This window comes from Panthera uncia, chromosome C2 (assembly GCF_023721935.1).
Source record: "Panthera uncia isolate 11264 chromosome C2, Puncia_PCG_1.0, whole genome shotgun sequence".
NCBI lineage: Eukaryota > Metazoa > Chordata > Mammalia > Carnivora > Felidae > Panthera > Panthera uncia.
In genome coordinates this window covers 131,429,118-131,454,950 of record NC_064810.1, presented here as the reverse complement: position 1 = coordinate 131,454,950, position 25,833 = coordinate 131,429,118, and the positions used below count along the sequence as shown (strand labels likewise).

The window sequence follows — 25,833 nt, the reverse complement described above, 5'->3', positions numbered from 1 at the left end:
TTCTCTCACCTCCTTTAAGTCTTTGCGAAGGTCCAGTCTTTTCAGCGGGACCTACCCTAGTCACCCTGTGACTGCCCTGTCCCCACTTCCCACTACAACACTCCTGTTCCCCTTGCCCTGCCCTACTTTTCTTTTCCGTAGCAATTATCATCTTCTGTCATAGTAGATAATTTATTTATATATTACGTTATTTTTGATTTTCTGTCTTCCCTGCTAATCTATCAACTCCATGACAGAAGTGTGTTTAGTCTGTTTTACGTTCTGTTACCCAAGTACCTACAATAACAGGTGGATGAATGATGAATGAATGGATGAAAGAGTAAATGAACGTATGGTGACTAATAACCCCCAACCAAACCCTCGAGCACTCCTGCCAGAGGAGAAATTACGCTCTTGATTGCAGTTCAGTTTAGCAAGTGCTTATTGCTTCCTGTGCCAGGTCCTGGGGATAGAATGAATTAGGGAGACCTGGTCCCCTCAGCACATAGCTTGCAATCTAATGCAGTGGATCTTAAACTGTGGTGGGCCAAAGAAGCACCTGCCAGATCTTGTTACAAATACAGACTCCCAGACATTCTAGTGTAGATGGCTCTGCAATAGGATCCAGAAATCTGCATTTGTAACTGTTGAGAAACTGGTCAGCCATGGACAACAGTTTAAGAAACAGACGATAGATTGAGAAAAAAAGGACGCAACCTGAAAGCTATAACTTCCAGCTGTATTCAATTTTCAAAAACAAACAAACAAACAAACAAAAACCTGGGGGGGCGGGTGCCTGGGTGGCTCAATCAGTTAAGCGTCTGACTTTTGATTGCGACTCAGGTCCTGATCTTGCAGTCATGGGTTCAAGCCCCACGTCGGGCTGTGTGCTGACAGTGCAGGGCCTGCTTGGGATTCTTTCTCTCTCCTTCTCTCTCTGCCCCTCCCCTGCTTGTTCTCCCCCTCTCTCTAAATAAATATTTAAAAAATACATTAAAAATGTTTTAAATTAAAAAAGAAAATGAAAAACTGAACTTTACTTTTTAATGTACAAGTTAATATTGTTGGCTTCAGAGGCCTATGTGTCAGCCAGTCATGTATCACCTATGAGGTCTCCTAAAGGAAGAGGGGACTTATCCACACAAAGGCACTGACAGTGGCCTACTCTCCTCTCTCTTTGCTTCCACCACCTTATACCCCATTGCCATTTCCATATGCCCAATTAAGGCGATTTATGGGCTATGTTATCTTAAATAATGACATATTTACAATACCAAAGAGATGTCAGCGACCATGGACATCTCTTGTGGGTTCACTAGATATCCTCTGCTAATGTAGTTAAAAAAGAGTTGCCAAATGTAATTTCTTTTTGAAAAAAAAAAAGAAAAAAAAAAAAAAAATTGGCTTACCTCTGTTGTGACAAGTAGCTGTCTGTAATATGTTACCATGCAAATATTTTTGAAAAAATAAATATAATTGGTGTCTTCAAATTAAGATTCAAGGTAATGGTGACGTTTTAATAATGAAAGAGAATGGGAGCTTTTTCAAAGAAATTCATACTAGAACATTTTAAATTTGAATATTTGGAAATGTTTCATCCATTTGTGATGCTCTTGCCAAAGACAAATTAAGCATATCACTTATTTAAAACTCTCAAGGTACACTAAAAAGTTGTGGAAACAGAATTTTCTAACTTGGTTACTAATATCCTAAATGAAGAGATGAAGTCAGGTTTGAATCTGGTTTTTAAAATATAGAAATGTAACATCCTCCAACTAAATTTTAAGAAGAGCTGTGTGATGGCTAATTTTATGTCATCTTGACTGGGCTAAGGAATACCCAGATGGCTGTAAAACATTATTCCTGAGTGTCTCTGCAGTGGCAGTGTAGATGGGCATCATCCAGTCCCTTGAGAGCACAAATAGAACTAAAAGGTGGAGGAAGGGCAGACTCCTGAGCTGGGACATCCATCTTCTCCTGCCCTAGGACAGCTGAGCTCCTGGTTCTTGGACCTTGAGATTCCAGGACTTCCCAGCATATCATCCCAGTCTTTCCCTGGCCTCCCCCCAACTCACCCACCTACACTTCCCTCTTTCCACCCCCACCCACCACGCCCCAGTTCTCAGACCTTGGAACTTGGGCTGAATTATGTACCACTGGCTTTCTTGGTTCTCCAGCTTACAGATGGCAGACTTTAGCTTATCTCAGCCTCAACAATCATACAAGCCAATTCACATAACAAATCTCTTATATACCTATATATATCCTACTGGTTCTGTTTCTCTGGAGATCCCTAATACAAGCTGATTAATATTAAGGAAGATAGAAATTTATTATTTTAACAAAAATCTTGGCATAACTGATGAATTGCACAATGAATACCATACTTTAGCAAGGGAAGCCAATAGTATCTTTCCTCCATTCAGACCTATGTCTCTTTGTATGGTAGTTTTCTGGGATGTCATTGACAAAAAGCTGTCAAAAGCATTTAACCAAGATTTTCAAAAAGAAGCATGTTCAATCACATCAATATATGCTAACCGAATATTTTTAGGAAGAGCAAAAGTTACCATTATAAGCAAACTATTACGAAAAATTTAATGTATTTCATCTCTATCTCATTTAAAAATTCTATTGCGCATACATATCTTTTCTCATGTACATAATAGATTAATACAAGTGGTACATGCATATGGCTTATAATAAATAAATATGCACATATTGATAGTACAAGCACACACCCCCCCCCCATTTTAACTAGTAAAGGATTAATCAGAGTTGAAGGATCCCTGGTGTAGACCAGGAGTTCCTGAAAACTGATCCAGTTGATTCTTTTTTTTTTTTTTAATGTTTATTTATTTTTAAGAGAGAGGCAGAGAGAGAGAGAGAAACAGAATCCCAAGCAGTCTCCATGCTGCCAGCACAGACTCCAACTCAGGGATTGAACTCATGAACCTGAAGATTATGACCTGAGCCAAAATCAGGAGTCAGACACTCAACCAGTTGAGCCACCCAGGCACCCCTGATCCAGCCAATTCTAATGCTTTGCCAGGATGAGAGTCTTCAGGCTGACTTCTGCCCCACATACAATTTTGGAGTCTGCAAAGACACACCCATTAGCAGGGGCAGCTTGGGAAGACCCAGGCCTTACCCTTATTCATAGGAATGAGTTCTCCTGAACTCCTCTAATGAAACTGATGATTTAATATCTTCTGGACCATTGGCCTTTCACTGAGAAGTATACCTATTCCATCCCAGTCCTCTTGCTGTGTTCTTAGACTTAGACTCATTATGTACTTTTTGTAAGTGGTACTGATGGCTACAAAGGCCTTTAAAACATTCAATTATAGGGATATGATGCATTTTGCAATTTCTTCAGAGGCAGTTGAGACTCTAGAGATCATATAATTATACCTTCATTTCCTCCCGAGGCTTGATGAAGGTGAGGCGAAATACCCAAAGTCATCCAGAATTCAGTGGCATAGCCAAGACTAGTCTCCAGCCTCTCACTCCCAATCTGGAGCTATCCGAAAGCTTCCTCCTTGGCCTTGCTCTCCCTGCAGACTCATGGGACAGAACTTGCTCACTACTTCCGCTCTCACCATTTCCCCCACTTCCTATGTGGTCACTGGGAAAATTAAGACGAGCTGTTTGGTCTTGTGTAGCAAACACAGAACAATGCATTTCACCTTGATTATCCTTCCAGGAATAGTTTTTTACTTTTGATTTCACATTTATTCATGGTCTGAATACTGAATTTGAAAGTTGGTCTGTTATTAATTCATTTGCAAAGTCTAGCCTCCACATTGCTGAAGTGAAGTGTACCCAGTGAAAGTGATGGGGAAAGTGTATAAAAATAATATTAATTGCATTTCTATAATGAAAATGATCTTTGAGTTATTTCCTTAACCATGTGGCTATAATAGCTACCACTTAGATGGAAGGCAATAAGATAAAAAATGAAAGTAAACCAGTTGAGAGAGCCAATTCAAAGGGTTAAGAGTGACAGTGTGAAATGCAGAAGAAAGGGGGAGAGAGAGAGAAAGCAAATGTATGAGTATATGAATATGAAGAAATAAGTAGCTGAAAAAAAGGAGGTGACCTTGGGCAATTTTCTTCTTGAGAACAAAATGTGTGCATACTACAATGCTCATTCACTTTCATTGTTATAGTGTGTTAAGGTTGACCAGCTGATATAACAAGTGAACCCATACGTTTCTGTGGCTTACCATAGTAGATGTTCTTAAGTTTCATACAAGTGACAATACATTGTAAGGCAGGGGTGGGAGTGTCTTAGTCACACAGTTCTTTTGGACTTCTACCAGCCCTGCTGTTTTCATCTTCAACCTTCCAGGGTTGCCCAGGACATTGACATCGCCAACAGGATGAGAAAAATAGCAGGGAAGATAGTCCTTGGGAGTTTTTACAGAAAGGACTGCAGGAGGCATGCATCGCTTTGACTCACATTCCCCTAGTTGGAACTCAGTCCTTTGGTTATCTCTAACCACATACGACTTAAGAAAATGTAACTGAGCCATGTGCCCAAGAAGAGGAGGAAGCAGGTGAGCCACTAATGGCTCTCTTTAAACTGGAAGTGCTTCTGGGTGCTTTGCTTCTTCTGCTCTTTGAAAGGGCTCTCTCTAAGGGAAAAGCTAAAATCACAGTGGGAAACTTGTGACCTTACGTCTCACAGTCTGAGAAATCTGACTTTGTCAGCACTCTCAGAAAAACCAGGCCATCTCTCAGAGACAGACTCCCAAAATTGAGCTCAAAAGGCTGCTGTGTGAAGCCAATATGTTCCTTTCTCTATCATAGGACGTATGTAAGACTGACATCCTCATGCCCCATGGACCACCGCATTCACTTCCTGGTAGCAAACTTACATGGACGCTACGTTGTTATCTGATCACTTACAGTGAGGGAGAAAAAACAAGTTATTGAAGTACGTATGACCAGCATACTGTAGGCCTACATGGCAAACGCAATCAGAATCACAGAGCTCCTTGGAGGGCCTGGTATCAGATGGATGCAGATGGGAAGACATATTTAGTGAAACCAGGCTGTGAGAGCCTAGCATACCTACTCCACAGTAAGGAGAGTCTTCCTGTGGTCCTAGAAAGCACATGGCCCATTAACCACTAACTCAGCCTCCCTCTCCCACTGGCTCTTCCCATATGTGCCTCTTTGACTACTTTTCTCTGCTTCTTTGGCAGACCCTTTTTGACTGACATCTTTTTGCTTTTGATATTATATTAAACAGGTAAGGGATATAGTCAGATCTTGTTAGCCTGAAAACCACCCAGTCTCGTGAGGAAGGCTTTGCATACCTGTATGTTCGGAGGTACTTTGTATTAATTTTACAGTTTGACTTTCTCATAGTTCTTGGGTGCACCTCACAATTACTTCCAATCATTAATAAACTTGATTTCTGAAAGGAAAATTGGAAATAATTGTTCCCTTACCTACCATTTCAGGGATACTGACATAACATCTCTTTACTGTGTGGTTGCTTCAGTAAATCAAGAGTTAGGCTCCAGGTTTTTCTCTTCATGCTGTCATTCTTCGCTTTTTGACAGCCCCTTCAAGCTGATCCTCTTTAGTGTTTACTGAAAATGTGTTGAAGAGATACGAATTGATGAAGTTGAGAGCTATAAGATGTTTCACAAGATTGTCAGCCCTAGGTCGGACCATCATCATGTTGTAAGTTGGTGTTGTTAGTGATATGATTCTTGCCTTTTCTTGAAGTTCCTATTGCAGTACAAGTGCCTTATTCATCACTTCTCTCATTCTATAACAACAGCAATAAAAACAGAGAGTATTTCAAATTATTCCACTTAAGGTAAACGTTGTATGGTGCTTACATGGCTTGAGCTGTCTTTGGGGAATAGCGCCAAATAGGAAAATTTGAAGAAGGCAGAAAAATGACAGGAATGGTTGGAGTTGTTTTCATAAAGCCAGGAAAGAGATAAACCCTTTAGCCTCATCTTTCCAGCTAGTATCTGAAAAAATCCCACCAGATTTTCTCAGAAAAGTTGTAATGGAATGTATCTATTATAAATTTTACTTTATGAGAGGACCCACTGACAAGAATATCAGCTATCAATTTGAGATCAACTACTTAATTTACTTAATTGATAACATCTTGTTTAAGCTTTCTCATTTGAACTTTCCTCCATTTGAGTTCTAGAGACTAACCAACTACATAGGAAACAGCACTGAACAAAAACTAAATTTCAAGATATATTTAGGACTTACTCATTCAAAAGAAACTGACCTCTGATTAAACAAGGGAGAAGAGATTTCATTATGGCAGAGGTAATAGAGTTTGATGCCCTAAAGAATTTCATTGAAGGATTTAATGTGTGTGTATGAATAGTCTTATTAAAATTGTCATTTGCTACCAACCATTGCTTTTGGTGTAAGAAAGCAAATAATGCAATATAGATAGTACGAGCATCCTGTTTCCTTCTCCCGTTTTCTCTTCCTTCCTTCCTTCCTTTTTTTTAAATAAGATTTAATTATGAGCTTCTTGAAAAAAGGAAATATAGAGAGTAGCTTGAAAGAACATTTAAGAGAGTATCAACAAGGCTTAGTGAATAATTAGCTATGGATGATGAGCAATTCATTGTATTTCCCAGGTATCCGCCTATTGATTGAGTTAATGGGAAAATGTATGAGTTGAGGAAGTTTGCAACAGTAACTAGGTATAAGAAGGTTAGATAATAAGTTGATTTTGAGTAGGTTGTGGGATATCCAGGTAGGGATGTGCAGAAGGCAATTGGGATGTGTGTCTAGTGCTCAAAGAAGAGCTTGGAACCATAAATAGAGATTTCTAAATCTAAATCGAAATCTAAATTGTAGTTGAGGGACTATAGGTGATCTCAAGGAATAATATGTTGAGGAGATGAGAAGGGAGCTGGGAGGGGAAACATAAGACATAATAGGGGCAAGAGGAAGGAGCATATGGAGAAGACTTAAAATGTGGGAAAACCATGAGAAGATAGAATTACAGTGGCCTAAGGATTGATAATTCCAAGAACATGGAAATAGTGACAAATGCTGTAAAGAGATCAACCAAAACAAAAACAATTAACACTGTTGAAAATTGCTGCTGTATTTAGGGAGTACATTGAAGGGGAAATAAAAGCGTCCTTTCAGATTGAAACAATGCCATGAAAAATATTAAAAAAACAAGCAAAAAGACTGTCGATGATTGAGAAATAAAAAGGGAGAAGTAGAGATAGTATGGAACCTACAGATGAAAGTAAATCAGTAACACCATGCTGTTGATAATAAAGGGATAATTCTTCTCAAGTGCATAGATAATGTGGCATTTTTCAACTAGATCCTTACTAAAGTAATAAGTCCAGTTTTTCATTCTACATTTTGAGATGTGAAATGTTATAAAATGTTATTTGAAGATATATAGACTGATTATTTAGAAGAAACAGATAACGCTAGGGAAAAAAATGATCAAAGCTATGTACTTGAATCTGAGATTATTTAGCCCAAAAAGAAGACTGAGAATTAAGAATGTTCTTGGGGGCGCCTGGGTAGCTCAGTCGGTTGAGTGTCCAACTTCGGCTCAGGTCATGATCTCGCAGCCTGTGAGTTCGAGCCCCGCATCGGGCTCTGTGCTGACAGCTCAGAGCTTGGAACCTGCTTCGGATTCTGTGTCTCCCTCTCTCTCTGCCCCTCCCCCACTCATACTCTGTCTCTCTCTCCTTCAAAAATAAATAAACATTAAAAAAATTAAAAAAAAAAAAAAAAGAATGTTCTTCAAACTTTCATGAACCGTTACGTAAATGAGAGCATTCCCTGGTATATGTAGCCGGGAAAGGTTTGAAGATCGAAATGGACCCAGTTCCTCAGTTGCTATCTCCATGACTTTAGGGAGACTACTCCATACCGTTCTGAACCTGTTTCTTTACCTGTAAAATGGTGAAACATTTGTTGTGAAAATTCTGTGATTACGAGATAGTGTTTGTAAAGGGCTCGCTATGATCTGGCACCCGGTAGAGGATACCTGATGCCGTGTGTACTTTCTCTGGGAGAAAGTAGCAAGACTAGTAGACTTGAATCTATTTGTGGCATATTTAAGCTGTGGGGTTTTTTTCTTTAAATTTAGTGTTTAAGTGGGGCCTCACAAATGAGCAAGGTTATTCCTAAACCTCTTAATTTTCAACAGTGTCATTTACGTAGAAAATTTCCCCAAATAACTTAATGGTACAGCATATTATTTGTTGATTTTTTAAAAAAATTGTCTATTGCTTTCTGTGTAACCTACATACAGATAAAGTGAGAGGGTTCTAGAAATCATTAGTCATTAAATAGTACAGTCTAGAAAAAGAAGTTACAATTTAATAGCTGACAAGAGCTCTAAAAATGACAAAATCAGTTAAGTTCATTCTTTCCTCACTGTGGTGCACAGTCCTCCCTGATTTCCCTGAAGAAATCATATCCCCCTATTGCGCACTCTGATGGCACCATACACCTCCTTTTCTAAACATTCAGCACAGACTCAGTCCTACGTTAATATATGTACTTATTTGATTGTCTCATCCTCTAGTATAAACTCCTTCAGGGATTTATTTCTGGGCTCTCTATCCTGTTCTGTTGATCTGTGTGTCTGTTTTTGTGCCAGTACCATTCTGCTTTCATTAGTGTAGCTTTGTAGTAGATCTTGAAATCTAGGTTTGTGGTATCTCCAGTTTCGTTCTTTTTCAAGATTGCTTTGTCTGTTCAGGGTCTCTTGTGGTTCCATACAAGTTTTAGGGTTATTTGTTCTAGTTCTATGCAAAATGCTATTAGTATTTTGATATGGATTGCATTAAATCTGTAGATTGCCTTAGGTAGTATGGACATTTTAACGATATTTGTTCTCCCAATTCATGAGCATGGAATGTCTTTCCTTTTGTTTGTGTCATCTTCATTTTCTTTCATCAATGTTTTACAGTTTATGTAAAGGGGGCTAAGGTCTTTCGTCTCCATGGCTAAGTTTATTCCTAGGTATTTTATTCTTTTCGGTGCACTTGTAAATGGGATTGCTTTCTTATTTTCTCTTCTGATTCATTATTCACGTAGAGAAATGCAACAGATGTTGCATGTTGTATGTTGTTTTTGTATCCTGCAACCTTACTGAATATATCTATCAGTTCTAGTAGCTTTTGGTGGAGTCTTTACGGTTTTCCATATACAGTATCCTGTCACCTCTGCAGCTATTTCTTTAAAAGCCAGACTCTGGCAAACTCTTTGGTTTACCCAGTCCATTGAGCACATACCGGGTACGAGACACTTTGCTGGAGGCAGATACTATACAATTGGTGATCTGGACCTGGGGTCCGCCCTCAGTGAACTTACACTCTGCATGGAAGGTAGACATGCACACAACTAACCATAATGCAACACAAGATGAAACAGATGCAAAAGTAACTTAAAACCAGCATGCTGTCAGAATGGAGAGACTGGAGTAAAGTGGAAATTCACAAAAGGCTTCATGAGGAGGTGGTATTTGGAGCTGAGAATGAGAAGGATTTCAGAAAGCGGAGAACAAGTGAGTAGATGAGTCTAACCTGAGGGGACAGCTTACCTGAAGTCTGGTGATATGGGAAATGTCCACAGTTAGTTGTGAGTGAAAGGTAGCGTATATAGCGAATAATATGAGAAGTATTTTAGGGCCCAGATCATGGAGGTCCTTGAATGTCATACTAAGAAATTGGAACTTTATTTGATTTGCATTTGAGACCCGATTCAGAACCAAGGAAGGTAGTAAAAGAAAATCAGGCCTAAATTTTTTAAAGGTGATTCTGGTGACATTATATGTATGAATCACTGGGAAACCAGATTAGAGACTTGGAATACTCAAGGCAAAAAATAAGACATAGTCTGAACTACAGGGAGGGTCATGATCATGCAGCAGTATGGTTTTGTCATAGGAGTCATAGAGAAGGCATATTGATAGAACTTGCTCGGCCCAGATTTTTATGTTCTGGGTCTAAGGTTCTGTCTAAGAGGCAGTCTGAAATGGTGATACCAGAGATGGAGGTTTAGGGCTTTTTGTGTGGAGAGGTGATAGTGGGAAGATGAACATAAAAAGGATTGGACAGAAAGGATTGAAATTGAGGGTATATTCACAAGGAGTTACTTTGCCAGATCTGTAAGATTACACGAGTGAGTGAGTGAGTGAGTGAGTGAGTGTGTGTTTTGTAGAGAAATCCTATAGTTGGTGCCATTTAAGGCTTCCAGATGACTTTTAAGTGTCAGACTTATCTGACTTCCCAGAACTTCAAAGGCATGTGTGGAAAGAACCAGTCCTACCAGAGGTCAGAATGACTCACTAAGAAAAGTAAGCATGACACCATTTGATAGACTTTTGGTAAAAGAATGACAGCTTCAGCCAGACTTGTAAAGTGTTCTGCATGTTATTTAACCTATTATATGTGTGCTATGAGTACAAAAAAACTAAACTGAGAAAGATATAAAATACCTTTTTTCTTGTATTTTAAGTAACGTTGAAGAGATGAAGTTTTATTTTTAGTTTAGTGCAGATAAGTATTATAAAGAAGAAATCAAATGAACCCCATACATAAACCTATTATAGAGATAACTCCCAATAATAGGTGTATGGGAATGGAGTACTATGACACAAGTTAAGGAAATGAGGGCTCAAATTCTCCACACCCTTGCCAACACTTGTTATTTCTGTCTTTTTTATTATAGTGATTCTAATGGGTATCAAATAGTATCTCATTTTGGTTTTTATTTACATTTCCCTGATGACTAATTATGTTGAACATCTTTGCATGTGCTTATGGGCCATTTGTACATGTTCTTTAGAGAAATGTCTCTTTGGATCCTTTGCCCATTTTAATTGTGTTGTCATTTTATTACTGAGTTGTAAGAGTTCTTTATATATTCTGGATTCACGACTCTGATACATGATTTGCAGATATTTTCTCTCATCTGTGGATCTTTTCACTTTCTTAATGGTGTCCTTTAAAGTACAAATGTTCGTAATGTTGATGAGGTCCAACAAATGATGAGAGTGTTGGTGCCATAGCTAAGAAATCATTGCCTAACCCAAGATCATGAAGATTTACTCCTGTGTTTTCTTCTGAGAGTTTGATAGTTTTAACTCTTACATTTAGGTCTGTGGTCTACTTTGAGCTAATGCTGTGTGTGATGTGAGGTGGGCTTCCATATTCATTCTTTTGCATGTGGGTATCCAGTTGTGCTTTTTGAAAAGACTGTTCTGTCCCCCATCAAATTGTCTTGCCCCCTTTCAAAAATTAATTAACCATAAATGTGAGGGGTTCTTTCTGGACTCTCAGTTCTGTTCCATTGATCTGTTTGTTCTTAATGCTAGTACCACACTGTCTTGATTACTGCAGCTTTGTAGTAAGTTTTAAAAATCAAGAATTACGAGCCCATGTACTCAGCTTAATCTTTTTAAAGATATTTTTTGCCATTCTGAGTCACTTGCATCCCCACATGAATTTTAAGATCCTCTTGTCAATTTTTGCAAACTATTTCTTTTAAAAAAATATTTACATAAAAAGAATTATACTTTGCTTTTTTTATATTCCCCCCCTCTTTTCATCTTTAAGTCATCTCTCAAGGGTATTCTAAATACAGTGTCCACCAGGAAATAAGAGCTCTGTGCTTCTACGTAGAATAACTACTGGAGAAGGATGGCCTCCAAAGATTCCTCTTAATCTAGATGGGTGATTACTTAAGTCCTTCTCATTCTCCTTTCTGAATCACAACAAAGTGTGCAGCTCTATTTCCACTCACTGCTTCACCGTTCTAACCAGGGGTATCTTGGACCCCAACTAACTGATTCGATTCTTCAGGAAAAAAATGAGCTCCTAAAAGTTATCTCTGTGGAGCATTTATGGCTGTGGACTAAAAGAAAGTTCAGCTGCCTCTAAAACAAAACAAAACAAAACAAAACAGTGGTGAGTGGACAGCCCCACTTATGGAGACCCCGTCCGTAAATCTGGGAGCTATCAGTTGCTCCACACCAACAGGGGAGTTAGGGAAGTCAGAGAAGCTAGCACAGAAAGAGTGGGCTCTCCAGAAGTAGACCTCTTGCTTCACCGTAGTCAAGCATTTCCTCGTCCTCCTCACCCTCACCGCCCCCCACAACGTCGCCTCACTTCTCATTCATTCAGATAAGGTACTAGATGCTACCCAGGGTGAAACCTGTACTTCTGAACAGCCCTACTCCCAAATAGTGTTTCTCTCCAGGCCGGCATTCACCTGCTGCTATACAGCTATGCCAGTTGTTAAAATATTGAAGTACTTTGATGTCAGTGGTTAGAGAAATCCAGTGTCTGAGGGGTTACAGCCTGGCACCAGCAGCAGCTCTCCAGACGTCTCCTCCTGGCTCCCAGTTAGCCCTGATTGGTCTCTGCCTGTGCTACAGCAGTTGTTTTGTATTTGACTATTACCTCTGCACACATTTATACAGTGAAAAGGGTTGATAAACTAATCCAATGGTGTCCTTCAGACCCTGGCTTCCCAAGAAGAAAGCTGTTACCCAAAGCCACCTTTCAGGTTTCTGAGAAAAGCCCCCACTTGGTGTGTGGATGGAATTCAGGGCTTCTAAGAACTTGGATAGGAAAGGTTTATTTTTCCACTTCATTTTCACCAAGCCCTCACTAAAATTTAGTATTTGCTTCAGCTAGGGACAAAGACAACAAACCGCACTAGCAGTGACAGCACCCGAAACATTTTCACTAGTAGCAATCACAGATATTTTGTATCACGTTATGGTTGATGAGCATATCTTGAAATGCCATTTACATTCATCACCACTTCTAAATTGTAGTAGTGATTAGCCAGCCGCTATATCTTATTTAATACATTAATATAAAAGTGCATGTCACTACGTTATAGATTTGTTCGATATTTTGATTACTGTATTTCAACATAATTGGCTTCCTTTATAACCCTATTTATTTTATATATTTAAAAGCATTATTCTGAAAAGGGGGCTGAAGTCTCCACCAGGAAACAGAGTAGTCCACAGCACAGAAAAGATTAAGGACCCCTAGCATAGACTGGCCATGTGAGCAGCGTGCAGTTGATGTGCTAGTTATTATCACTGGATATTGGAAGGGGTGTGGTTTTAAGACTGACATGTATCCAAAGTTACTGATTAAAAAGAAAATATTTTATGACACTATCTACTCTTAAGAGAAATTCATGTCTGATACCGGTGTTCTTTTTTTACAACGATACCTGAAATCCTGAATAAAGTAATCAAGAAAGGCAAACATCCATCTATAGGAACTCTTCTCGACGGTCTCTCTGGTCTCGCTTGACATACTTTCTTAAGTAGGGATTGCTGTTACTCAGGAGAATATAACTAGTCTGGGTGTTAGTTATGGTTGTTGTCTGATTTCTTTCCTCATTTTGACGTTTTTAAAATTCAGTACTGATACTTCATTGTTGTACTAGGAAGCATCACAAAAAATACAGTGTACGTGAATGACCTTCGTGAGAGTGGATTTATATAATAAATGAATGTTTTTAATTTCAAGATGTTTCATCATTGAAACTACCCCCCAAATTGCAAAGAAGTGTGGCTGTGTGAGGCTTCCTTTTACCAGGCTCAGTGTGCAGGACTTTAGTTTTGGTTGCCTTGACAATTGCAAAGCAGGTAATGAAAGGGCAGAGGATAGGGACAAGAAGATGGGAGCAACATTTCTCAAACCAGGGTTCTCATTCCCATAGGATCATGTAGACTTCTTCTTGGGAGTTCAGAAGCCCTAAAGCCAGTTTTAAATTGCCTCTGTTCTGATGATACTTTGTTTAAACTTACTGTAACATACCTAAGATAACACTTTACAATGATAATTTCTCTAGCAGAGATTTTAGCTTCTAAGTCACAAATTGGAATATTTAGGAATATTTTTTGAGATTACCTCTTTCCTTTTTCTTTTACATCATTGAAGGCTGGGAACCACTCTTGGGCAAAGACAAATGGGTTTCCATATTTCTTTAAACCATTGAAGTAACACTTCTCCCCCATTCTGCTCACATTTAAGGAAAGAAAAAGGTAAAGAGTTCAGTACTGCTAAAAAGAGCTAACCAACTATTTAAAAGTAATATTTTGAGGCCCAGTTTTAGTAACAAAGAAAACATGTAGACCTAAACTACTTTGCTATGCACATATATATATATATATATATGTATATACATATACACACACACACATATATATATACATGCATATATATTGGGGGGCATGTTAATCTGGCATCTTTCCGCATGCTAAATTCAAAAATGTAAATATATTTTAAAAAAGGAAAAAATTGTATTTCTCTTTTGGTGTCTATTTATTGTGTGAAGCTACAGTCGAGCATAACGCACAGGTGGTTTAAAATGCTTCTCTGCCATCTGAGATCTCGGCTTGCCAGGGTATAGATGGGGATGTCACTTTAGGGAATTGGGCTTATTCAGTATGTAAAATGAGGCTGGCATGGGTTCAGAGGTTTTGTCTGTGTCTTTACCCAATTAATGATTTTTTGCTTCCCCCCCCTTTTTTTTTTAACTTTTTTAAGGCCTTTAAATTTTTCTCTTTTTTTAAGTTTTAATCCGTAGATGCGTAGGTTAGAACTACCTGAATATTTCTGTCAATTGCACTAAGCTTCTTAATACCTAGTATTCATAATACATATTTCCTATCAAACTACATCAGAATTGTCAATATATAAACCAGAGGTCACTTTAATTCTGTCTGGTATTGAAATAATAGTCTAATTTATAACCTTGTCACAAAGGTTTATTTTCTTTTTTTGGTGAAGATCTACGTTAACTTGATGAATGCATTTTGGATTTGTAATAGTGAAAAAAAAAAACTAGATTTTATTTTTCCAAATCTGATATTTTGTGAGCTTTTTTTATTACCAAGTATTTGACATTTAATTCATGATATGGATTGTTTTAAAGAAAGAAAGGAAAAGTGGTTTAGGTAAGGAAGGTATGGTTCAGTATACTATTTATACATAAATATGTGTAGTAAAATGAGTATTATCTCAATAACAATTAATGTAAAGAGAAAATGAACTCTCGGATGAATGACAGGGAAGGAAATAAAATGCAAGCCTAGGTTTGACAGCAGTATCTAGATAATACCATTCATCTTATTTTTATATATATTTTTTCTTAAGTGTGAATTTTGTGAGCATTTAGGATCATAATGTCTGCCTTTTTGATCCACTGTGTTACTGTATCTAATTTTAATGAAGAGGGCAGTATGTGGCAATAAGAAACAGAAATAGTGAGACCTTTGTGGACCCTCTAGCAATCAGTGAATATCAGATCGCAAATTTCCCCAGCTTTAATTACAGGCAAAAGAAAAGATAAAATTAGCATTTTAATATAGAAATATCTTAGGCTTTAGGAGAATTATGATAAATCTAATGTTGCCTAGCGAACCAAAGAGGGAATATTACAACAAACTGTCTCCTTAGGAATATTTGTTTAAATAAAGGCAACAATACTTCATCCTTATCTTTTTTTGGATAATTATCACTATTTCAGGCTGTTCTTTGTTCCAGGTTTAAAATACCTTTAGTTAAAAAAAAAAAAAAAAAGTAATTGGCAGTGTTTGTTTTCTATAAAACTATAAGAAGGGAAAAATTCTGTTTGCTTGGCACTAACAGGATAATTTCAGGGGGAGTTTTTGCTCTTCGGCTCCAGTTCACTGGTGCCGTGGCATCCCTGTTCTTGGAAGCATTTGGGTTATCTCGTTTCACTTACAGCCTACTAAACTAACTCCTCTTCCATGGCTGAGGTTTGCCCACCTGTCTCCCCTAAAACACCTGCAACATATGTTTGCATAACCCTGTAATGCCTTGCCTTTGGGGTCCTAAGAAATTCCCCCAGAGCTTTTTGCTTATAAACAGCTGAGCAATTCGTTTTTCTAATGACGGTTGCTTTTCCCCCAGCATTGAGGCAATAACATATTCACTAAAATAAGAGTCTCATTTTTCATCAAAGAGAAACGTTCGACATATTTTTACAGTGCTGCTTCTCCTCCTGAGCTCTTATTTTTTCCCCCTTTTCTAATCTGGCTGAAAATTAAGCGTTGGTAGCAAGGTAATAGGGGAGTGAAAGCGAAGTAATTCTTCATTTGTCAAATATTTTGTTTTCTTCATGCCAAACATACATTATATTGTAAATATAAGTCAATCTTTTCTATTAAACAAGTGCTACCGGAACTTTATCAGTTTAATTTAATGTAAAAATTGTGATCAATAAATTATAGAAGTGATAATAATTTGGACATATTGCAGGAGATCGCTTTAATTATTACAACCTTATAAGCTGGTAAGCAAGTATGCACTAATACGGTTTTACAGTTTTTTTTAATTTATAAATATACGTACTCTTATGCTGAGAAGTAAAATTGCATCGTTCCCCACATAGGAGATCCAGTATGCATGAGAGATTTTCCTAAATATGCGCTTTGCTTTTATTTTTTTTTTAATTTTTTTTTAACATTTATTTATTTTTGAGACAGAGAGAGACAGAGCATGAACGGGGGAGAGAGAGGGAGACACAGAATCCGAAACAGGCTCCAGGCTCTGAGCTGTCAGCACAGAGCCCGATGCGGGGCTTGAGCTCACGGACCGCGAGATCATGACCTGAGCCGAAGTCGGACGCTTAACCGACTGGGCCACCCAGGCGCCCCGCGTTTTGCTTTTAAAAAACACGTTTGATAAAAATCCACCCAAATTTATTTGTGATTTCCAGAAGTACAAAGCACCACTTTCTCTACCTACGGTTATCATGAATTTTAAGTTGTCAAACTGTCAGATCTGCTCTCAAATTAAAAGTCTGTGTGTCATTGTTCAGTGTTACCAGAAGATAACCATAGCTTCCACTTCATTGAGTTTTTATCGAGTGCCCAGCACTGGGCTGTGCGCTTCGTGTTCATCGTCTCATTTGATTCTTACCACAAGTGTGCAGTGAGGGAACTACAGCTAAGAGTGTAACCGGCTCCTCACAGGGGCCCTGCTAGTGGGTGGAGCAGGGGGTCCGAGCAGGGGCCTCACTGACTGCTGATCCCTTGCCTCCCCCGCCAGGCAGCCTGTGCCTCTAAAGCAGATGAGTGAGGTTATGTTTACCCTACTTTAACTCCTAGTGGTACATTCATGAATTAGAACTGGAATCACAAGGGTCACTGCAATTGCGTTTCTTCTGCTCCTTTTGGTTCTACGTGTGTTTGTAAATAGCCAGCCCTATGAAAGGCATTGTGTTGTTCCAAGTTCTGAGAGGAATACTTTACACTCTTTTCCTTCTATAGTCTCCATATAACAATTCATACGGAGATAGTCGTCTTCAAATGAGGATCAGTTGAGGGACCGATCTAGAAAGTACTATTTGTAATGACTTTTGTTGGATGAGTTTGATTCCACCAGGCTGAGAACAAGGAAAACTGTCATGTAGCATCTTGTAGTTAATTATTCCTGTAGCACCTTTTGGTTACTTGTACTTAGTGTGGGTTAACATTTAAATATTTGTGTACTACCACACAAAGTGAGCATCAACTTAAAATACTGAAATATTCATGGGGGGAAGAGTGGCAGAGGGAGGAGGGTGATGTGCCGATCTGTGACTTCCATTATAGATTAGAGCACAGGGGAGTTGTCCACCGTCAGAAGTCATACTCCGTAAGGGACAGGGTATTTGTTTTACCTGAAATTACATTAAGGAGCAGCTTACTAGCATATAACACAGACCTCAGAAGTGTAGAACGTTAACTGTAATGGAGAGGTTAGATAGATTCCGATCAGTTTCAGCCCTTACATTCAGTGATTGCTGTCCTTTAAGTACTGTTTGTAAATTGATTTTGTAATCATGCCAAATTAACAAAAGCATTTTGGAAATTCACAAGTACAGCATGGGTTGGGTTGGGTTTTCGCATATACTTCTTTCTAAGCCACTTGTTTCTGCTTCTGTAAGTCATTCTGTCCCAAGGCTTTAAGATGCCTCCCAAAACCCAGCCTGTCTGTAGAATGGGTGGGATTTTCAGCATTATTCTTCTATTGAAATAAAATAAAATGCTCAAGAGAAAGCTTTAAAAAGAGCTCCAACAGCTTGTTAACAGAGAAGAATTGAGTGAGTGGTACTTGGTAGTTAACTAGCTACAATCTTGTAGATCTTTCTCCAGTCCATCCGGGTTGGTCTAGGAAAGGCATGGTAAACTCAGGGTGAACTGAATTTGTGGTTTCTGCATCTTCACCTATAATTTAATATAGACTTCCCAGGTAACGGAACATAATCGGTATTCCTCGTACACAAATCAATGTCAGTTATGATCACCATTTTGCTATCTTTTGCCCAAAGAAAAATTCACCAAGAGTGTGTTTCTTTTGTATAATACACATTGGTTTGGAAAAGCCTATAATAGTCAAAATCCTGTCTGTATGAAAATACATTTAAAATAATTAGCAATTGTTCCTGCCCGTGCAAAGACATACTATTAAAGCTGTTGACATCACATGTCCTGCACGATGAAAAATTATAACTGTCATGGAGTCCAATCTTTCTTACATACAGAGCTTTATATATGTACAATTCTACTGGCTCATATTTTAGAGGAAAGTCCAGATATTTAAAAACTAAAAATCAGAACTGTTATATTTCTATAAAATTTTATTTGTAAAAAAATCCTTTTAAATATGAAAAGCGAGTATCTCTTTACTTTTAAAATGTTTCAGTTGCATAAAGTTAGAATTATGCTCATTTAATCCGATGCCCCTAAGGAAACCATTGTTATCATTTTGGTAAATAGCTGTGCGGAAGGATATCATTCCAAAATTTCTTGACTTTTTCAAACCTTATTCAGAAGAGACAAAACGAACTTAATTAAAAGAGAAGAATTACAGGTAGATTGAAGACTGTCAGGACTGAATCTTAATGTATAGCAGCATTTGTGCCCTTTTTATGGTTCATGTCTATACATGTTGATTTTTGTAGCTACACGATTTTTTTTATGTGTATGTCAGACATTTAGTTCTGTGCTGTCCATTACAATAGGCACAAGCCACATGTGGCTATTGAGCACTTGAAGTATAGCTGGTCCAAATTGAGATGTGCTGTAAGTGTGATATATATAGTGGAGTTCAAAGACGGTACAAAAGGAAGAATGTAACAAACCTCAATGATTTTTATATTGATTACATGTTACAATGACAACATTTTGGATATAGCGAATTAAATAAAATACTACATTTAATTAAACTTGTTCCTATTTTTTAATGTGGTTGCTAGAAAATTTTAAATCACATATGAAGCTTGCATTTGTGACCCACGATGTATTTCTGTTGGACAGTCTAGTCCAGATCATCTATCTGTTGACATATTTATGTTTTAGTAATAGCATCATCTTCTCATAAAATCCTGTTCGATAACTTTCAACTATAACCCCTGATTTTATTTTCTTACATTTCAAATGCTGTTTTTCAACATCATCTTTTGATTCTTTTTTTTTCTTTTTTTTCATCCCAGTACAGAGATACTTTAAACTGCCTCTCGCTTTGATACTAGTAAGTCTCCTAGGAATTTAAATAGGCCTCTGTGAAAGCAATACTTGAGCCTCATTCATATGTTCAAGTTAGATCATTATTCCTAATAATGGCTTTAAGTGCTTAGATACATCAGCACTTCGTGTCTTGAATTGCTTGTCATTTCTTTATGAAGATGTTTCAAGAACTTGCTCCATGCAATCCCTTATTTCATTGTTTTCTAGCAAAAAGTAACATAATCTTTTATTAGTTTGTTGTTGGGAGTCAGAAGAAGAAAAGCCTTTTTATTCGCAAAAACAAAATGTATTTCCAGGTAGTGAGAATCTAAAGAGCAAAATGAGTCATGAGTGATAGTCCTGCGAAAGTTATTTTTTTAAATAAATCATGAATGCACTGGCAATCTGCCAGTAGCTTTAACCTCTATTTTATTTTCCCATTATACTTGGGTCCAGGTTGTCATCAGCTACCATGAGGAAACCTGTGTAATTCCTAGAGAGAGAAAAGTTGCACTGTTAGACTTAATAGTATGGTAGTCATGGAAGCATCAGTCCTCTTCATCAAGGCAATTCAGATTTGATTATTGTAGAACTGTGTTGAATACCAAACCAGTGGAGTAGTAGCTGGAGCTAAATCAAGGGATTGTCATTTTTGTCAGATGATTAGGGCTGACTTGGAAGAGATATGAAAGGGTTGAGCTGTGTAAATATTCTCTTTTCAGCAGAAAAAGAAAAGGTCCATCATGGCCATTAAGATGCAGATTGTTAGCTTGATGAATTTCAAACTATTTAACCTTAGCAATTATACACCCCCGCCTACATACAAGTATATCAGTGCCTTGGGATTATGGCTCCAAGGATTAATATCGAAGTGTATTGGTAATTTTCTATTAAGATGAAATGAAGCCTTTCTATGTCTAGATAGAGCTCTCAGAGGACAAGGCATGCTCTAGTTCAAAGTCCTACTCATTAACCTGAATTATAAGTTCAGGTAAACCCTGGAACACACTTATTTATAAGTTTTGTCAAACTTTTTAATGAAAAATATATGTAATTTAACATTTTAGAGATGGTATTTGTTTTAATTATGATATTAACATAGTAACCGTTTTGTAAACTAGAATTTATTTAATTTTTATTTGCCTGTGAGGGGCTTGATACATTTAAATAATGGACACATTAAACGATGGTAACATATTTAAATTGACAAACCTGACCTAATGATTTCAGGACATTTTTGCAATGTTTATGGATAATATCAAATGCCAGAAAGGCCAGTGTATCGCTGTTGGTATGAAAGTGTGCATTGGTCAGTTTGGTTTTCTATTTTGATGGTACTCTGCTAATATTTCCACTACTTTGGTACTTGTTAAACTCGTAAATAAGAACAGATGACATAGAAATTTCTAACTTGAAAAGAATTGCTGAATTCTAAAATAACACATTGGTTTTTGGAGAAGAAAGACTCGGTGCGCCATCTAGTGGGCATGTTTAGCATTCTGGTTATCAAAAACTAACGGCGATTTTTTTACTCTTCCTCCAAAAGGCAGCTTTCTTAACACTTTGTATCTCTCAGGCATTAGGCCTAGATTGTTCTTGAGTTACATCTCATATAATTTTTCAGTTTTGTCATAATTTTATCTAGTTGTATTTTGGAAAGTCATAGTCAAAGTGATCAGAATCATCAGAAATAAATCTACTTATCTTGAGTACTGAGAAATGTATAGAATTGTTGAATCATTGTGTTGTCCATCTGAAACTAATATAACACAGTACATTAAGTATGCTTACAAAAATGTAATGACAGAAATAAATCTTTGTGAACTTTGAGACAGGTGGAAATAAAATCTATAAGATAATTTCAGTGTTTAATCACGACTAAGATCAGTTAAGGTAAACTTCAACAATGAAAGCAAAACCCAAGCATGCTAACTATTGAACTTTGTTATCATATGTATTCTTTCTACAAAAACAGTTGTCTTTGTTCTTTTATGTCTTAATGTGTAATTTAAATAGCTTTATACATTTAAATTTCTTTTTTCTGTAGAGAAATCCAAGACCAGTGACTTACCAATTTCATCCAAATTTAGATTATTACAAAGCACGGGGAGCAGACCTCATGAATAAAAGCCGGTAAGTGCCCTTTCTCTGATGAAAGTTACAAGCCACAAAGATATTCTCTGAGATTTTCAGGAATTTTTACACATTTTCTGACAATGAATTTAGAGATTTTAGTATATCAGTGGGCAATGACATCTTTATTAAATAAATCATCTGAGTTTTTTTTTTAAGGCATGAGAAAATGTATACATTGATGTCAGTGGTAAGAAGAAAAATAGAAGAGTATTTGTTATAATTTGAAGTTAGGCAACTTCATTTTTCTAACACTAATAAACCTGAATAAATTGCGTCTTTATCTCTTTCCAGATCCTTGCTGTTGATTGAAAAGAGGCAATTCTATAATATATTTTTAAATTATTTCAGTAACAAAATTAAAATTGGGTTTCCCAACTGTCTTTAGAACTACACAATATGCTTATAAATGCATCTTGTGTGTGCATTTGTGATTACATACATAGAAATTTTAAGGGTCACTGTAGGAATAAAAAAACATTAAAATTCTACTTTTAAAAGAAATTAACATTGGCATAAAGGGTTGATGAACAGTTTTGTTCTTTCATAATACTGTACTCAGATGTCTCAAGAGTTAACTTGTCAAACCAGAACCATCTCAAATTAGAATGTAATTTCAAAGTTTACTCTGGAAGACTAAAATGTTAGTAATGATAAATGCTGCCAAGTTGTCCGAATTTTTTTCCGTAAGCATTTTGCCTATGTGCTAGCTTTTCTTCAGTAGGATTCCAGCAACCTAAATATACATCTATGGAGTAAACACACATAATGTGTTCTGCTCTTACTTGGAGAGTTAAAAAGAAGACATAATTCCTGCCACATAGAAACTCATAGTCTAAGGGGTGAGAAGAAGTTTATGGGAGAGCAGCTAAATTGAAACTTGTGTTCTGACCCCTGTTTTAGTGTTATGTTATTTTTAAATTACCCATCCTTGATTGAAATCTGTGACATACTTTGATGTACCGTATAACTGTGACCCTGGCTCTATAGCCCATGAGGCTCTTCTCTGAAGCTCTTTTTTGTTCGTTTCATCTGATTCTTGTTTCACTAATAGAAAGCTATTCTCCTTAGTCATTTGTTCATTTAATTTAACAATTTTTATTGCGCGCCAGACTTTCGTTATTCTAGGTGTTGGAGATACTCAGGGAACAAACCAGGTAAAACCCCTGCCCTCAGGAATCTTAATAGTCTAGTCACTTGTATTTTTCTCTGTCATGTCAAGTATTTAGTTTTGGTATGTTTAAAAGAACAAGGTATTTTAGGTACTTTCTTTATATAAGATTTTTCTAGCTAGAATCCCTTCTTCTCTCCCCTATCCTCCCCTACCCCAGCACCGCCATATTAGTTTCCACACAACAGCCAAAGAACTCTCAATTTACAGAAGATTATATTACACCCCAACGTAAACCCCTCCAAAGGCTACCTCTTACTATTGATAATCCAGTCTTTTTCCTGGGCCCGTTTTCTACTTCTGTAACCTTCTCTCCTTTCACTCTCCCCTTGTCTTAACTCCCGTGCTTGCACTTGCTCTGCACCTTTCCTTCCCTCCTGTTTTCTTGCTTCTGCATGATTTGGGGCTCAGCCCAAAGGTCATCTCAGAGAGGCCTCTCGGACCTGACTATTTTCTTTTTGTCTCCTTCTCAGTAACCCTCTACCCCATTGCCCAGTGTCATTTTCATAGCGTTCATAACTCACTGAAGCTGTAGACTTCATTTATATGTGTCACCTGACTCCCCAACTTCCACACTAAAATCTAAGCCTCCTGAAGGCAGGCATGTTGTCTTACCGCTTGAGAGCACTGAGGAGAATGTCTGGCATAAGGAAGTTACTCAACAAATATTTGTTGTGTGTGTGTATACATGCATTATCTTTTTACGTTTTTTGATGTCTACCTTTTGTTCCAGAAAAAGAAATGGACTATATACCCTTTCCTCCCCGCCCCCCCCCCGCACTTCATGTTTTATCTTTCTTCTGTTTAGCCTTCTGTCCTTGCATTTTTCCTCCCAAAAGATCAGTTCTGTTTTAGCATTTTCTTGTGAGCACATTGAGATTCTTGTACAAAGTATCATTGTGATGACTGGAAGGAAGGCTTTTCACCAGCTCTGTTTTAATTTCAAAGCTTAAAACTGAAATGCAACCAAATGCAAGGTGGTATGTGAAGAGCACATCACAGATCAGTGGGAAGAATTAATAAATGGTGTTGGGAAACTTGATGAATCTTTTGAAGAGGTATCAACCCATAACCTTATCATACACCAAACAAATTCCACCAACAAATTCCAGCTAAATCAAAGTATACTCAGGCAAACATCAAGTGTCTATCTCACCTCTAGTTACTAGAAGACTTTTTAATCTTAAACGTAATGGAGGAAAATCACAGTGGGAATGACTGGTGCATTTTACTCTGCCACTATTTGTAAGTAGATATGTCAAAAATAAAATAAACTGAATCAAAAGGTAGATGGAAAATGGGAAAAATATTTGTAGTGTAAGTAACTGAAAAACCAGTAACATTAACTTATACAGAATCTATGCAGTTCAGTAAGAAACTTAAGATCCCATCTCAGTGGCCATTCTATCTCATGCCATGTTCTGTTGGACCCTCCTTTTCTGTTAATAAATTTTGGAACACCCTCCAGACTTCTGTTCTTCACTGTACTCATTCCCTAGAGGATCACAGCCCAGGTTCATGGCTTTACATACCATTTATGACGGAAGGGTCCTGAATTTATATCTTAGGATGACCTCTTCCTTTGAACTCCAGATTCATATGCCACTTACTAAGTATTTCCTCTGGGATGTCCCATATGTATCTCAAATTTAATACTTGCCAAACTAAACCCTTGATTCTACCTCCGCAAGTCTATCACTCCTCTGTGTTTCTCCAGCACAGTAAATGGTCAACCCAGTTGATCAAGCCTTAGAATCACCTTTGACCTGTTTCTCTTACATCACACATCAAGTCCATCAGCAAATCCTCTTCTAAATACATCCTGAAAGAAATCACCTTTCTCTCTGTACTGCTAATACCAAGTCACCACCACTAGTTTCTTAACTAGTCTTTTTACTTTCTCCCTTGCTTATAGACCCTTTCTACATAGCAGCCAGATTAATGTAAGTCAGTTCCTATCACTCTGCTACTCAGAGCCATGCAGTTACTTCCCAAAATATATAGGATAAAATGCAATGCCTTTTCGATGGCCTACAAGGTAAGCCCTGCTTGATCTGGCCTCCTGTCTCTCCAACCCCATTTGCTACACCACCATACTTTCTGTTGCCTGTTGGACTCCAGCCACACTGACCTGATTGCTATTCCTCAAGCAAACAAACATGTTCCCACTTCAGTAGCTCTGAGCTTGCTTTTCTCTATGTCTGGATTCTCACCTAAGAATCCCCATGGCACACTGCTATTCACTCTGTTCCAGTATCTTCTCTTCAGAAAACTTCTCTTTGACTCCCCTATCTCAAATAAGGGACCCCTCTACTCTGGTTTCTACTTACTGTTTTTGTTTTTGTGTTTTATAGCATTCTTACTACCTGAAATGGGAAAAACATTATTGGCTTGTTTTTTGTTTTTATTGTTTGTTTCTTGCACTGAAATGTAAACTCCACATTTTGTCTCGTTAACGTTATATCACCAGCACCTAAAATAGTGTCTAGAATATGGTAGGCACTCAATGAAAAAATTTCAAAGAGCAAACAAACATTCGAAAGGCTATCCAAACTCCTAATTAGTCAAAGAAATGCAAATTAAAACAACAATACAGTATCATTTTCACCTTTCAAATTAGAAAATTGAAAAAATAGGGGCACCTGGGTGGATCAGTGAGTTGAGCATCCCACTCAACTCTTGATTTTGGCGCAGGTCATGGTCTCATGGTTCCTTCATTCGAGCCCTACTTGGGCTCTGTGCTGACAGTGGGGAGCCTGCTTCATATTCTTTCCCTCTTCCTGTCTCTCTGCTCCTCCCCCTTTGCATGCGTGTATGCACTCTCCCTCAAAAAAAAAAAAAAAAAAATTAAAAAATATATAAATAAAAAATAAATGAGCCAGAGATGACTAAGTCCCAGAGATCTACTGTATAGTATAGTGCCCATAGGTTATAATAATAATGTATTAATTAATATATATTAAAAGTTTGCTAAGAGGGTTGATCTTATTCTAAGCATTTTTATCACAAA

At 37.5% G+C, this 25,833-nt stretch overlaps 1 protein-coding gene across 5 annotated transcripts in view; it reads left to right on the top strand.

The window, feature by feature from the left end:
- Positions 1-25,833, top strand: part of TBC1D5 (TBC1 domain family member 5) — a 533,625-nt gene that overhangs the window by 425,060 nt on the left and 82,732 nt on the right. For all 5 annotated transcript variants that reach the window (XM_049629846.1, XM_049629847.1, XM_049629845.1 and 2 more), the window contains one exon: positions 21,567-21,652. In XM_049629846.1, the coding sequence (XP_049485803.1) occupies positions 21,567-21,652 (86 nt within the window). The remainder of the gene's footprint in view (positions 1-21,566; positions 21,653-25,833) is intronic.